General features: G+C 29.8%; 1 protein-coding gene across 1 annotated transcript in view; it reads left to right on the top strand.

The window, feature by feature from the left end:
* Ccn (cellular communication network factor protein Ccn) overlaps positions 1 to 14,997 on the top strand; it is a 199,282-nt gene that overhangs the window by 127,203 nt on the left and 57,082 nt on the right. Inside the window, exon 4 of the mRNA XM_075373818.1 lies at positions 6,922 to 7,051. Coding sequence (XP_075229933.1) covers positions 6,922 to 7,051 — 130 coding nt within the window. The remainder of the gene's footprint in view (positions 1 to 6,921; positions 7,052 to 14,997) is intronic.

The raw sequence follows: 14,997 nt of genomic DNA, 5'->3' as shown, positions 1-14,997 counted from the left end.
CTTCAACAATAAGTTAAATTTCATCGTCATTTTTTTAATGATTAATAAATAATTAATTTTTATTTCAAAAACAAATATGTTTTTTTTTTTAGTATATGTAAATTGGAGTATGTTAGTAGAAAATAAAAATATAAATTGAATGGTTATGTTTTGAGTGAAAAGATATTATTAACTAAATTTAATAAATCACTGAGTTGTGATAGTTTAATTCTTGAAAAAAGTCGTTTGGTTTACTAGGATTTACACTATTATAAGAAGGTTCAATGAGTCTTGATTTTAAATTTCTTTGTATGAAGTAGACTGTTCATATCTTTGTTTATTAATTAGAAACATTTTTTCACTAGAATTCTTAAGCTGCTATGATTTTGATGTACCGCAGAGTTGTATTATTTATTAAATAAATGAATTTTTTATATATATATATATATATATATATATATATATATATAAATATACAGAAAAATATTCATTTTTGTGTTGTAAACCTATACGCTTTATAGGAAGAACTATAAATAAGTTAAAATGTTACTACTTAACTGTTTCTGAAATAATAAATAAGATTTTCTTCAATGTTATTAGGTTCCTATAAATGAATAAAAGCATAAAAAGGAAATTAAAAAGAAAAACCAGACGAAAAACAATAAAAAGAAAAACAAACTAAAATATTTAATCTAATTTCCTCTTGGAGAAACGATATATTTTATTTCCAGCGGCAGAATTTTTTTGTTATAAGCCAGTAACGGTAATTAGTTTTTTTTATATTTACAGTGTACTGTAAGTTTGTTTTGTTTATGGCTTTATTAAGAGTGATACTTTTTCAATATTTTCTTTTTCTTGCGATTTTATCATGTTTCTTCTAGCAAATACCACTGACATGATTGTTATATATTTTTCTTTTTTGAAAATTAGTTCAAAACAGTATAGTTTAAGTAATTTTAACAAGGAACAGCAAACAATAAAATACGAGTAGTTAATAATCTAACAATTACGAGAGTCGTTAAATAATTAAAGAGATAAATGAATGTAGAAAAATTATTATTGATTCAATGAAAATGAGACTAACGCTATTTTTCAGCATAATATTCGGCTACATTTAGTTGCTTGTTCCATTTTTCTACGATATTTCTTATTCCACTAATAAAATCTGTGTATCTTCATGTATGGGTCATTTTTGTATCGCAATCTTTACTCGTTAAATATTGCCGAACTTGGTACCACGTAAAAAAAAACTCTTTCAGAAGATTTGTAAAAAAAAAAAATTGGATGGTGCGAGATTGAGACTGTAAGATAGAATATACCAACGATACCTCCGGATCCAACTTTTGAATAACTTCCATTGTCTTTCGATAAGTATGGAGGAGAGCGTTTTTATGCAGATGAAATATGACTTTTCAGGAAGAACCAGAACGTTTCTTCCTTATTGCGAGTTTTCTATTATTTTCTAGGAAGTCACAATAACCCTGACTGTTTTATATTTGTTATTCACCCAAATAATCGCAATAAATTGGGACTTTATAATCCCAAATCACCGTTAGCATCACTAACCAGCTGTCGCTTAGGTTTTTGACTTTTTTCCTGGAGGACGTGCTGAGATGTTTTTACTCCATACTCCAACGTTTTATTCCGGGTGAAAATGTTAAAGTTCAATTTCATCAAAGTGTAACTTTAACCGTCGTTTAAGTTTCGTACAAATATGAAAAACAAATCGTACAAATATGAAGTCGAGTGTATTTGTGATTTTGAATCAAATGTTTCAGAACCCAACTTGAACACGTTTTTCGTTAATTCAGCTTATCGTGGATCACGGTACAGTCGTACAACAAAATTCGGTGATTTCCCAAATTTTTATGGGTCGGTCCTTGCATATAAAAACATTAACAGGATTTTGCAAAGAGTCAACCGATACTTCCATCGATCTTCCACTACGATGAAAATCTGTCGGATTTTAGCAGTTCGATTCACTTAAAGAAATTTACATGAATCTTACACTTTTTACCATACTGTCTTACCATCTATAAATGAATTTCGTCCGGTTTTACACCTTCAAAAAATAAAAATCTTATCATACATGCGTTCGTTCAAGGTAGACGTTTCAAGCGGAGCCGAAATTTTGAAATAAACAAAAAGGTTACAATAATGGAAACCTTTTTCGACCAGCTGATATTTCCTATGTCAGGGGGCCAACTTGAAAGTTATTCAGTTTCATTTTATTTAATTAAATAGTTTTACGTTGTTGCCATTTGTCTGTTAAATTTATGAACCAACCACCTTCGTACAACATAAAATCGGTGTTCGATTTTTCCACGGCTCAAAGAATACAATTTCGTGGTAAGACCACTCTCTCTATAAGTTATATTATTGTCTCATCAAAAATAATTCTTGAAGATATTAAATTTAAAACAAAATAAACAAATTAAAAATGTAGAATAACCGGTACCTCGAAATATTTTATTACATTAAAAATTATGATTTAAGTAATCCGATCCTCTACCGAGGATATATATACGTAAATTAATACGTGTAACAATCATGGAACGATTTCAGAAATTTTTGTTTTTTATTAATTGTTATGCTATATATTTGATATTTCATCAATATAAAATGCTTGTAACAAGTTTAAATTGTGAAATTAAAGGAAACAATGTTTTAAAAAAAATACCTTCTGCTGAAAAAATGTAGCATTCACACAATAAAAAAAAATTCCTGAATTTATTTTTCGTTTAGGAAATATTTAAACCATTAAAAAACTATTTTTTTTTTAATTTTGTAAAATTCGAATCTTTATAACTTACTACTTCTTTTTAAGCGAAGCTTAAAAAAACTTTTATTTAATTTGAATAAAAATATATAATAATTATAATAATAATAACATATAATTAAAGAATATATATTAATTAATTGTTATGGAATTAATGACACAATAGAAAAGTATTTGTTTATAAATTAATTCGATAAATTTATTAAGTCGATGCAAATAAAACGAAACATTTTTTTCGTAGAAATAAGTTTTTTTTATATAAAAACTGAATAATAAAGTATTAGAAAAATATAAATGTAAAAAATATATACTATCAGAATTATTTAAAAAATTTGTTTCCGAATAAATCTGTTATATCTTATTAAAGAAATTCTACGAATTTTGAATAAGCAGACGGGATTATTTTTTTTAGTGTCTAGTTTATTTTACATCAAAAGAATTATAAAAAAAATGTATATATTGTATTTTAAACAGCCAAGAAAGTTTTTGAAAAATGTAGTTTAATATAAATATAAATTAAAATTCTTTACATTAGATAGAAAAATATACATGTTGAAACAATAAAAATACTTGTTTGTGCCTAGCTCTTCATTACATCAAAAGAATCAATCCATCTATTTACATCACAAAGGCAGGTCGGCAAGGAAACACGGCCAGTCAATGGAAAAAAAAACACAGATTTGTAAAATGTTACATATACATGAAGCTATATATTTTTACGCTGCTCTTAATTGTAGTAAACTACAATTTCGTTTTTAAAAAAATTTGATTTGACGTGGAATTGTAAAAAGCTAATTAATTTTCTAAATCACTTTCGTCTAAAGAAGAATGTTTAAGAAAAATATCTAAAGAAAAAAACGTTTAAGCTTGATTAAGAAAAGAAAAAAGAGTTTGAATTTACACCCTAAATTCAGGGTTACTTCAACGATCCGTTTCTTTGAAAAAAAAAAAAAAAAAAAAAAAAAAGTATTAAAAGTTTACACCTTACCTCTGTGATAGAGGTTGAAAATTACTCCCGCTCAAATAACTCATTTTGGGGAAAAAATCGTTGAAAATAGTACAAAGTTAAAATATTTATTGAATACTTACTTTTACAAGTCGTAATAGTAAGCCCCAACCACTTTAAGTCTTGAAAGTTGCTGTGAGATAACAACGATCCGTTTATGAAATATAATAGTACTATGAACCGCAGACATTGCTCGTTTTGTAATAAATTTAACAAATTAAGTTCTACAACGAAACGAATTTATAAAAATTAAGTAAAATATGAATTTTTGATTTTAATATACTGTGGAAGGTAGAGCCAGTGCCATAAAAAAATTGTATGAACGATTCACTAAATACTATTTCCTGGGTCAGCATACATACTGGCTGATGATAGTTAAGGAGTTGTTACATTATATTTCCATATTTAAAAAAAAATCATATATTGGGAATTGTTATATTTCTTTTTTTTGGAAAATAAGGTTTCCAAAAGGAAAGGGAGAAAAATAAGGTTACTAAAAGTAATAAGTAAAAATAGTTCATTGACAAGATAAGTCACTATAATGAAATACTAGAAAAAAAAAGTTTAAAGATAGAGGAGAATGTGAAAGTATCTAATGTGTAATCACTAAGACAGAGACTAAAGGTGACAGGTGACATCTATTATAGTCGCATTAGAAGTGAAAGGGAGACTACGAGTTCATTTTATAACAACGGTGAAATTTCCCCTCTACTACACCCTTGCAATATTCCTCATTTATAAAAACTAGAAGGCGCTATTTTAAAACGCTAAATTTTTATGAAAGATCGTTTATATACGTCGTTCCGCGTGATAGCAATGAAATTATTTTAAGATTTAAAAATCTAGAAAAAGCGTTAGGTCGTAAAAAACAGACTGTATGCCAAGCTTAAATTACAATCGAATCTCGCTTTATTTTATCGTTAAATATAATCCAAAAAAAATTATAATGAAATTGTAAACGGTAAGAGTCTCACAGATATCGTTATGAGACGACTGCCAATGCTAATTTTATTGGATGTCTGTACTGCTTTTGGCTCTGTCCCATGGAACGCCATTCTTGAAGCTCTCTGACGGAAAGGAGTCAGGTACTATCTATTACAGCAGATTTGGGATTATTTTCGAGAAAGATGGGTTTTTGTTGAGAGACAGCAAGGAGACCTAACCTTTCGGATGTCAGGGAGTACCCGCAGGTTTCTGTGCTTTGCCTCCTCTCTGGAACGTAGTGTTCGGTGAAGTTCTCAATCTTCACCTTCAGGAACGGTCGGAGGAGTTTGCTTATGCTGATGATATGGCTATCCTAGTTGGTGGTAAGAACGAGCAGGAACTCTAGGACCGGGGAAAAGAGATGGTTGACGGTTCACAGACTTCGTTTGTCACCACAAAAGAGTGAATACATCGTTTTAGCCGGTCGGAGGAAGGTGGGATGGATAGATTTACGCATCAAAGAACATCTGATCCCGTCCAAAAGCATTATCCGACATCTCGGGATGACTATTGATCGTTCATGCGTATTCAGCGACCACATCATCGCGCAATGACGTGAGAGTCATTGCAACAGATCATATGGTGCTGCCTGCGGGTTATCTGGTGTCCCACCCATTGATATACTAGTTAGGAAGAGGACGTACAGATTTGGTGGAATATCGACTGACTTGGTTCGGGATGTAACCTGTAAAGTGTGGCAAGAAAGGTGGTTGGCTGGGGAGACGGCATCCTGGTATCGGACTTGCGAATGTGGTGTTTAAGAAAGTTTGGTGACTTCGACTAGTACACTACAAGAATGTTCACAGACCATGGGAAATTGGAAACTATCTACACCGTACTGGGAGGCGTGTCCCTCCAACTCTATGTTCTATATAGAACATGACACTGTAGAACACACCTTGTTTCAGTGCCGTGAATGGGAGAACATAGGGTTCGTGCAGGGATTCCCGGCTTGACATCTGCATCTTTACTGGCTCACATAATTGCTTCTGCAGTGATTTTTTCTGAGACGGTGCTTCAAGCTGCGGAGAAGGGGCTTCTAGCGGGGGTGTTGGACAGCCTCAGCTATGAGGACTAGTACGCCTTTGTGTGTCAGCTCCGATGATCAGTTGGGAACTCCGTACATGTCGCGTACCGCTGTGTCAGTTCCCTGTTGTGATGAAGATCTTCAGAAGCCTGGGGGGAGTTAAGACCACAGTTCCGGTGGGGGATCCTCTTGGGGACCCCTCATTTGAGGCATAAGGCACAGACAAGACCGAAAGCTAGCCTTCTGCGAGGGGATAAAGGTTGCAGCATTGCTGGATCCAGAGTCTTCTCGTTGAGGGTTAGAGGCTGGCACAATAAAAAAAATCCAAACGGCGGGCAAACCTACCGTGCCAGGCGTACAGCTGGTGGGCGGGAAGGCCCGTTAAAGTTACATTCCTCTGGGCTGAGTTATACTTAGATGTTGTCCGGTTTAGGGGAAGGAGAAAGAAAAAAAAAGATATTACTTCTTCCGCTGAAATAACACAGATTTCTATAATATAATTAAGACTGTTTTAACAAAATGATACTGATATCAAAACAGATAAGACATTACATTTCTATTATCAAAATTTGTTATTAATTTAGAAATATTTTAAAAAGATATAACTTAAATATATGTAATAGACAATAGGTATACAGTATAGATAATAAACAATGTTGAAGCATTCCACATAATAAGAAAAAATAGTAACAAAACTCTTACTTGCCCGATTACATTTTTACGTAATACATATAAAATTTACAGAAATAATACAATATTTACGATTATTCGTTGTTTAATAAATGAAATCGGGCCGGTAGGAGTTTTGTAAAAATTGTTCTACTATTTTACTATTTTTGAAATCAGGTGACCAATTCCGATATTAGTTTTCCCCTATAATAAAAAAAAAAATGTAGCAAAATGCTGGCCAACTCTACAGAAGAATAATAAAAATTACAAGCCAATTACATTAGAAAATATAGGGCTGGAACAATCAATAAATATAAAATAGTTCAACAATTAATCTTGCTTCTTGATCTCGATCGAGAGTTGTACCACTGAATTTATATTCAGTTGTTAACAAACACTGTGTTTGTACACGCACACACCTATAGTTAAACATTATGATTATGAATTTATATATAAGCAACATTTTATTTTTTACAGGACGGTCGATACGCATGTTCTTCACTGTGCCCGCAAGAAAGCATATCTCCAAAAGGAAGTTGTCGACATCCTCGACTTGTTGACGTGCCTGGTCATTGCTGTAGACAGTGGGTCTGCGATAGACAACCAGGTAAAAATACATGAAAATTATTAAAACAAAGTATCACGTATATTTTGATAATCAAACACCTGAATTTGAGATTTAATTTTATGAAAATAATCTTCTAAAAAAAGATCGACTATTTACTAATTTAATCGATTATTTACTAATTTACGTCTTTTCTTTCTAAATTATATTTATTAAAATCTCGTTCAAACAAAAGTAGTCGTGGAGGGGTCGTATCTTCTTTTTTTTTTAAAGAGCTACAGCTAACCGCCTCTTAATTATAGCCGACGATGAGAAATGAACCTTAGTTGTAGAAGTCATTTAAGGATGTAGTCCATGGTTATCTTGGAGATAACAAACTAGAAAATAGTGATCTTTAATACAAAACTTTTATTAAATGATAAAAATTTAGGCTGCCGAATATCATTGAAAATTATTTTTTTTCATTCCTATCTTCACTTTTTCCCACCAAATTCGGGAAGAATTTGTGAAGAGAAGGGAGGACGCTTGCACCAGGAAATATTGCAAATGAATAGCGTTATCAAGGTAGATGGGACGAATCGATGAAGAATGATTACTGTAAAATAGATAACCGTAACGTACACAAAAGGAAGAAGTAATTTACCGACTGCATTTATTACAAATTTTAGTTACGTTTTATTCGTTATAGTTATATTGTCCTATATTTTGTTTATTCAAAAAGCAAAGCAGAATATGAGTATTCAAAATATTTATAACACTTTACAAGGTTTATTATACCTATAAACTAGGTCATTTTCAGAATTTAATATTATTTAGTTATTTCTGAAGGATATATCACAAAAATGTGATGGAAAAAATCTGACTTTTATTTTCAGATTCACAGCACAAAAATGAATTTTCATTTATTGGTGTTCTTTTCCAATTTTTAGACTAGAGAAATTCATAAATATTAAAAAAGGTTTGTAAAGAACTCTCAGCTTTTCATATTACGTCCAAAGTTTACATTATAAATGATTTCCCAGAATAAAATCTGTATTCAAAAGCGTGTAATTTCTGATAAAAAAGTTATTTTACTTATATAATTTTTTATGAAGATGTTAAATCTTAAAATTTTCATTCTATTTTAAAAATTAATATTTTTATATTTCATTTTGAAGATAAAATTTGTAAGATTTTCTAGTGGATATTTTAAAAGCTATTTGAATGTAACATACAGAGATAGATCGCGTGTAAAGAAAATCTGGTTTCTGAACTTATGCTGGATGTAATACAAGAACTTGTTGTAAATAAAACAAATATTATTTTAAGATAAATAATAAAAAGTCAACAGTTTGTGTTTTATAAAATACAAAAAAAAAAGATGGGTTAGTGAAGAGATATGTATGATAAAATATAAACAAAAATACTGTTACGACTTGAGGGGTGGAATCGGATAAGGGTAGATAATAAAACCTTGAAATTGTAGAATATCTCAAAAAGAAGTGTGAGATATCGTAATAGGAAAACAAATAAGGAGATTAAAAAGAGCATTGTTGGGAGCTGATTTTTTTTTAGAGGTATTGATTTAAAACGAGAAGAAAGGAAAGATTTACGAGATATGCAAACTGAAGTGTGTATCAAAGGATGCACTGAGAATGATATGAACCACTGATCCAAGATAGTGTTAAAAAAAATGAACAGAAAAAGTTTGGATATATAGTGTATTTCATACAAAGGAATGAAAAACAACAAATCAGTATAATTTTGTAGAGGGAATTAATGAAAATGACTGTGCACCAGACCCAAGTACAGATAGATCCATAGATCGGAGAGCAGTTACTTTAAAAGAAATTTTAGAAAAAGCGGTGAAGAAACAAATCCTAGATCTCCTCAAAATGATCTTGACTTATCATCCATCCCCAGAAAATCGCATAATTCGCAAAGATTAATAAATTAAAAATTATTCATTAAAAAAATACTTAACGTACAAAATATTTTATTAAATATTTCTTAAAATATTAATAGTTAGGACGCTATTACGACTACAAGTAAAATCAATAATATTTGGAATGTTTTCAAAATAATTATTAATATATTGCAGTTATATATGCAAAACAAGTAACAAACACACAATACAGTAAAAAAGATAAATATAGGTTGTGTGATTCACGAAGAACGTACTAAACTTTCAGGACATATTCTACTGGTGAGAATAAAGAAAAAAGCCCATATAAACTTAGGATCGGAAACGCTTCATTGGCGAGTGTCGGTTGGCAAAAGATTTAGACCCGATTTCCGCCCCTTCGGTAAAATTAAGCCAGACTGCAATTGTGAAACCCAAATTAAGGAATAAATTTAGTAGTTTTATATGAAATCTGACCTAACAAATTGAAAAAAAATATATATATATAAAAAAATAGGTTCCAGAACTGTATTTTTAGTAGTTTTCAAGAAGTATAGGGTAAATTGCAAAATATTGGAGTCGAAAGATTTTTATTTTAAACTTTTATAGGTTTATACCAGTTAACAAGTTTATTTTACGCCAAACATAAAATAGTATGTTTTTCAACCTCAATTTTATGTCTTTTACCCTACATTTCTCAAGACCTACTAAAATACAGTTTTGAAACATATTTTTTTCCAATTTTTCAGGTTAAATTTCATATAAGACCGCTAAACTTACGCCTTAGTTTGGATTCCAAAAACTACTGTCCGATTTTATATTACCGAAGACAGGTAGAAATCAGTGTGAAATTTTTCGCCAGCTGACATTCGCTAACGAAGCGTTTGCGAATCTATTTTTGTATGAATTTCTTATTTATTGTCACCAGTAGAACATGTCTAAAAATTTATTACATTTTTCTTAAATCACCAGCATTAAAAGGAACACGAATAAACGAACACTGCATAAAAAAAAATTTGTATTACATTATCATCCTAATGATAATAATAATTAATCTTTTATGTAATAGTGACTACTTTAAACTCCACAGTAATAAAACCGTATAAGAAAAATAAGTAAAATAAAAAAAAAGAATAAATAAATAAGTAAAAGAAAAAAAAGGATCGTTTCAATTATTCAAAAGTAAAAGGACCTCATCAATTAAAATATTTTTATTAATTAGACAATAAAGGAAAATTATTTGAACACTGTTCTCTAATGAACCAGATATCAGAGAGAGAAATTGATATTTAATTTTTCTTCCAATTAATAATTAATTGTTTTATTTTATTATTCATAGAAAAATAAAGAAAAAAGCTTTATAAAATATTAATAAAAGTATACCTTTTTTTATTTAATGATTTCAAAAATAAAATATAATGTTTTTTTGCAGATAAAAATTATAAAATGCACATAAAAACGTACCTGCACTTTTTAATTTTTATGAAACAGCGGACATTAACAGCTATAGTCAACAGTTTGGTACAAATTGATAGCATATGGAAAGGTGGAATACCTGACCGGGATTCGAACCCGGACCTCCGTACGAAATGCTAAGACTATAATAGCTACTCACCCACGGAGGTCGGCATCTGAATTTTGTTTATATTAACCTTTTCGACCATGATGTTGCTATATAAATAATAATTTAACTGAATTTCTAACCCGGTAACACAGTGAAATCTTCAAGGCGCAATAATTGGAAATGCTCATTTATCAATCAATTTTGCACGTGTCACTAATTAAGTGTCTGAGATGGCAAATATACCTTTATACATCCTTAATCTTTTACTTATGTTTTTTAATTTAATATCCGTAAAAGACATAAAATGTTACGATGAAGCAGAGCTGCCTTTAAAAGTCCTAAACGCGAAGGAAAAAATGATGCAGTAACTGGAAAATTAGTTAAATATACTTAAACATAAGAAGCTATTTTGATTTTGTATAAGAATGAGGACCCTCCTAAAATGAAGAAAAAACAATCAACTAAAGAATGAGAAATTTTTCTATATTCCACCATCATGAAATTTTTAAAATCTAATAAAATTCATTCTGATTTTATTCTTAAACAAGACCATTATATTAATTGCTGATTATTAATACAACAGGAATTTATAATATAAAAAGAAAAGAGGACACTGCTTTCAGTATGCTTGGATAACGTGAAATTCCTCATAACTAGTATGAGATACCTTGGCTTACACCTAGATCGACGTACGACGTGGAAAGGTCCTTTACTGGAGAAAAAGAAACAGTTTGACCAGAAATTCAAGCGTATGTATTAGCTAATGGGTTCTCAGTTATCTGTCCCTAACAGGTTCCTTCTATGTAAGACCTCTTGAAACGTAAATGAATTTATGGATCTCAGATCTGGGGGATGACTAGTGACAGAAATATTAAAATTATCTAAAGGTCGCAGAATAAGATATTGAGGAAAGCGACTCAACCGCCTGGGCTCGTCAGAATTTCTGAAATACCTTGGGATCCCGTATGTTCTGGATGAAATTGATCATTTCAGTTCTAAATATACGGTTAGGATAAAGGAACATGTAAATCCCCTTGCTTTGAACCTGTTAGACAACGGTGATGACAAACGACTTTAAAAGGTCATGTGCTAGACTTAGTAATTTCATTGAAGATACTCTGTTTTAAAGTTTTATTTCTTCCGTACTTTTTGAACCTTTTGCATTAACCTGTTCCTGTTACTATTGTTTCCATTGTTGCTACCTTTTTATTGTTGTTATTTTAAAACTAATACTGTTTTGTCGTACTCTTGCTTGTTTTGCATTTACGTATATTCGCTTATTTTGTCAGTATTTCATTTAGATCTATGTTCAATTTTTCATTCGTTTTTTTTTTATTTACCTGCGTTCATATGTACATGGGAATCTTCTATTTGATAAAAAATATCGCGTGCGATGTGAATGTGTGGGACACATATAGTCCATAGACTGTACATGTAATAGAACCTAAAAATGATAGTGCTTGTAACATAATGCGTGATTACGTTTACCTTATTATAATCATTTGCTGTATGTGATCGTGAGGGTACTCATCATTTGATGGCCTTCTCTCATGTCATATTCTAACATATCGTTTCGTCAGGAGAAACCAGTTGTAAAACTTTTGTTGTTCTAAAAAAAAAAAAAAAGAAAGTAAAGTATCTGTTGTCATAAAAATCTCTTTGCATCATTCAGTAGAAACTTAATAATTTTGAAATAAAAATATTTGACAAAGAAACATTTTAGGATCCTGAGTCCCAATCATTTTTTTTTTTAATTAAAGTTTGTCGGATTGTTTGTGACTTTGTATAACATATTGAACTGGACGAACTTAATTAATATATTTGATGTTTTATTTGAGGGATTTAATTAATATGACCAATTCAAAAAAATTAAATTTTACACAAAAGATGAATGATGGTGGTTGATAAAAACTTTTGAATATCTTTCCTTTTCCAGATAAATTATTTTTATTTTATTATTATTTTTTAAATTTATGTTCTAAATACATATTTTTAGATAAACGTTTAGGATAAAAATCTGATCAAAAACCCTATCTTATAAAACACTTTACTGTTAAATCGCTATGATATTGATTCTGGGATTATTTTTCTCGTAAATACTTTTATGGAAATTTCTGTAAACCCACATTTTTAACATTTACTGCACGGTAGATGTTTATATACAGGATACTGTGTTAAAATAAAATTTTACCATATATTTTTTAAATATTTATTGAATATAATTAATTTGTAATATCCTTTGCATATTTATTCATATGTAATAAATACAAAGATAATTTAACTGCTACCTCCGTATTATTGTTTTGCATATGACCATGATGGAAATTTCGTTTTCCACTCACCAATAATCTTGGATCACTTACCCCGGAAAAGCAATAAGAGAATTTGCAGTCTAATGCATTATTTCACTTTTTTATAATACTACGCTAAAATTTTAACTTCAAGATATTGACTAAATCATACGTCTGTAATTGTAGTTTTTAACGTTTGTCTACACATATAATTTTAATTTCAAACATTCTTTTCCTTGATAATACAATCGTCGAAGTTTAGAAAGATAATTTAACAGGGTGGAATAAACTGCTGGACTAATAACAGGCTTCTTGCTACTACGTAGCACTATCACGTTTCATTTTACATTTTCTATTTATCCACTCTGCTTTGCTAAAGTATCCCGTCCACTTTATTATCACCAGTCCCAATAGTCCTTCAAACATCCCGGATGAACTACTGCACAAATACTTGTTTACACTTCCCATACTTTCACATGGAATATTAAGTTATTAAGGAGTAACACTACCTTACTAGAGTTCGTATATTAACAACGAAATTCTTTATCTAGTAAGAGTCTTAAATCTATTATAGGTCTTTTTTCTGGAATTCATATTAAAAACCTATATAATTGTTATTCTATAATATTACATTTTGAAAGCCTATATTATTTGCTTTTCTGATATGCCTAGTATTTTCTTTAATTCACTTCTAAGATTAAGACATCATATAATTATTCGGAATAAAATATTTATCAAAAAATGTGTAATTTTAGCCGGTACGCAAGAGTACTAATTATAGATGTACCAAAGAATCATTGCGTCTTCTATTGTGTTTTTCTGTAATTATTATCTCCTTTTAAAAACAAATAGTTTTTTTAAATTTCTACTTAAAGTCATACTCTAAGCGTCTAGCAGAATTAGAAAAATTGTGCTTATGATGTTTGAATGTAATCTTAGACTTCTAGCTGCAAATAAATAGTATTTTTAATTTTCCAGTAATAAATATATAAATGAAATATCCAATTTCTGCTTTAATTTTTCGATATATTAAATAAAACTAAAAGAAACATGAAATATTTGCTTTTACGTCTTGCCAAAAAAAATCAAATTTAATTATTAATATACTCAAATTTAATAAAAAGGCATTAACCAGATTTATCTAAATACATTTAATAGAATTACACAACTCTGTATATATTCTGATATTTATTTTTATTCTCATCTATATTTATAGCTATACCATTCAATCAAAACATTTATAAGTGTAAGTTATGTTTATACGGATTCATACAAAAATTATTATATTCATTAATACAAAAAAACATATATAAATAAATTAATTTAAAAAATAGAATTTTCGTTGTCGCAAAAACTAATCCAAGAATATGCAGTATTTGTTAAATTATTTATAATTCAATAACGTTAAAATAAAATTTCTTACGTTCGTATTATTGGTATTATTATTATTCCTAATACGTACATGATGTAGAATGCATTGTTCAACGAGTGAACAATAAGCAACTATAAGACCCAATCAGAGGAGGATATATATGACATATAAATGAGGTGCAGTGTTGTGCAAAACTCAGTTCGACCGTTCCTGAAATCTGTCGTTAATTGAACCCCGACCATCAAAGTATACCGGTAACCAGTGTCTAATATTCAGATTCGTATAAAGTAACTATCTTTTACTCTCAGAACCTTCGAATTTGAAAATCAGTATTAAACAAGTGATTTTAGAAGAGACTAGACCAGCCCGGTAGACCCACCGGGTTGGTCTAGTGGTGAGCGCGTCTTCCCAACGCGTCTTATTTTTTGGAAGTAGAGAATTCCAGCGTTCAAGTCTTAGTAAAGTCAGTTATTTTAACACGGATTTGAATACTAGGTCGTGGATATCGGTGTTATTTGGTGATTGGGTTTCAATTAACCACAAATCTCAGGAACGGTCGAACTGAGACTGTACAAGACTACACTTCATTTACACTAAAACATATCATCCTCATTCATTCTCTGAAGTATTATCTGAAAGGTAATTACCGGAGGCTAAACAAGAAAAAGAAAGAAAGACCCGGTGGACTATGTTCATACGAATCAGAAAAATTTTGATAGCATAAAGAGAGAAAAAAACAAAAAAGTAACTGTTGTCTGTCTTTGTTTAAGATTTAAATTTTAAGTTATCCTTCATTATAAGTTTTTAATTATTTTATACTTTTGAACATTTTAAAAAAATATAAAAAACTCCAAGCATAGAATTTATTTTTCCACATTA

Source organism: Lycorma delicatula, chromosome 8, assembly GCF_047948215.1.
Source record: "Lycorma delicatula isolate Av1 chromosome 8, ASM4794821v1, whole genome shotgun sequence".
NCBI lineage: Eukaryota > Metazoa > Arthropoda > Insecta > Hemiptera > Fulgoridae > Lycorma > Lycorma delicatula.
The sequence above is the reverse complement of the archived record's forward strand: the minus strand, read 5'-3'. Positions and strand labels throughout refer to the sequence as shown.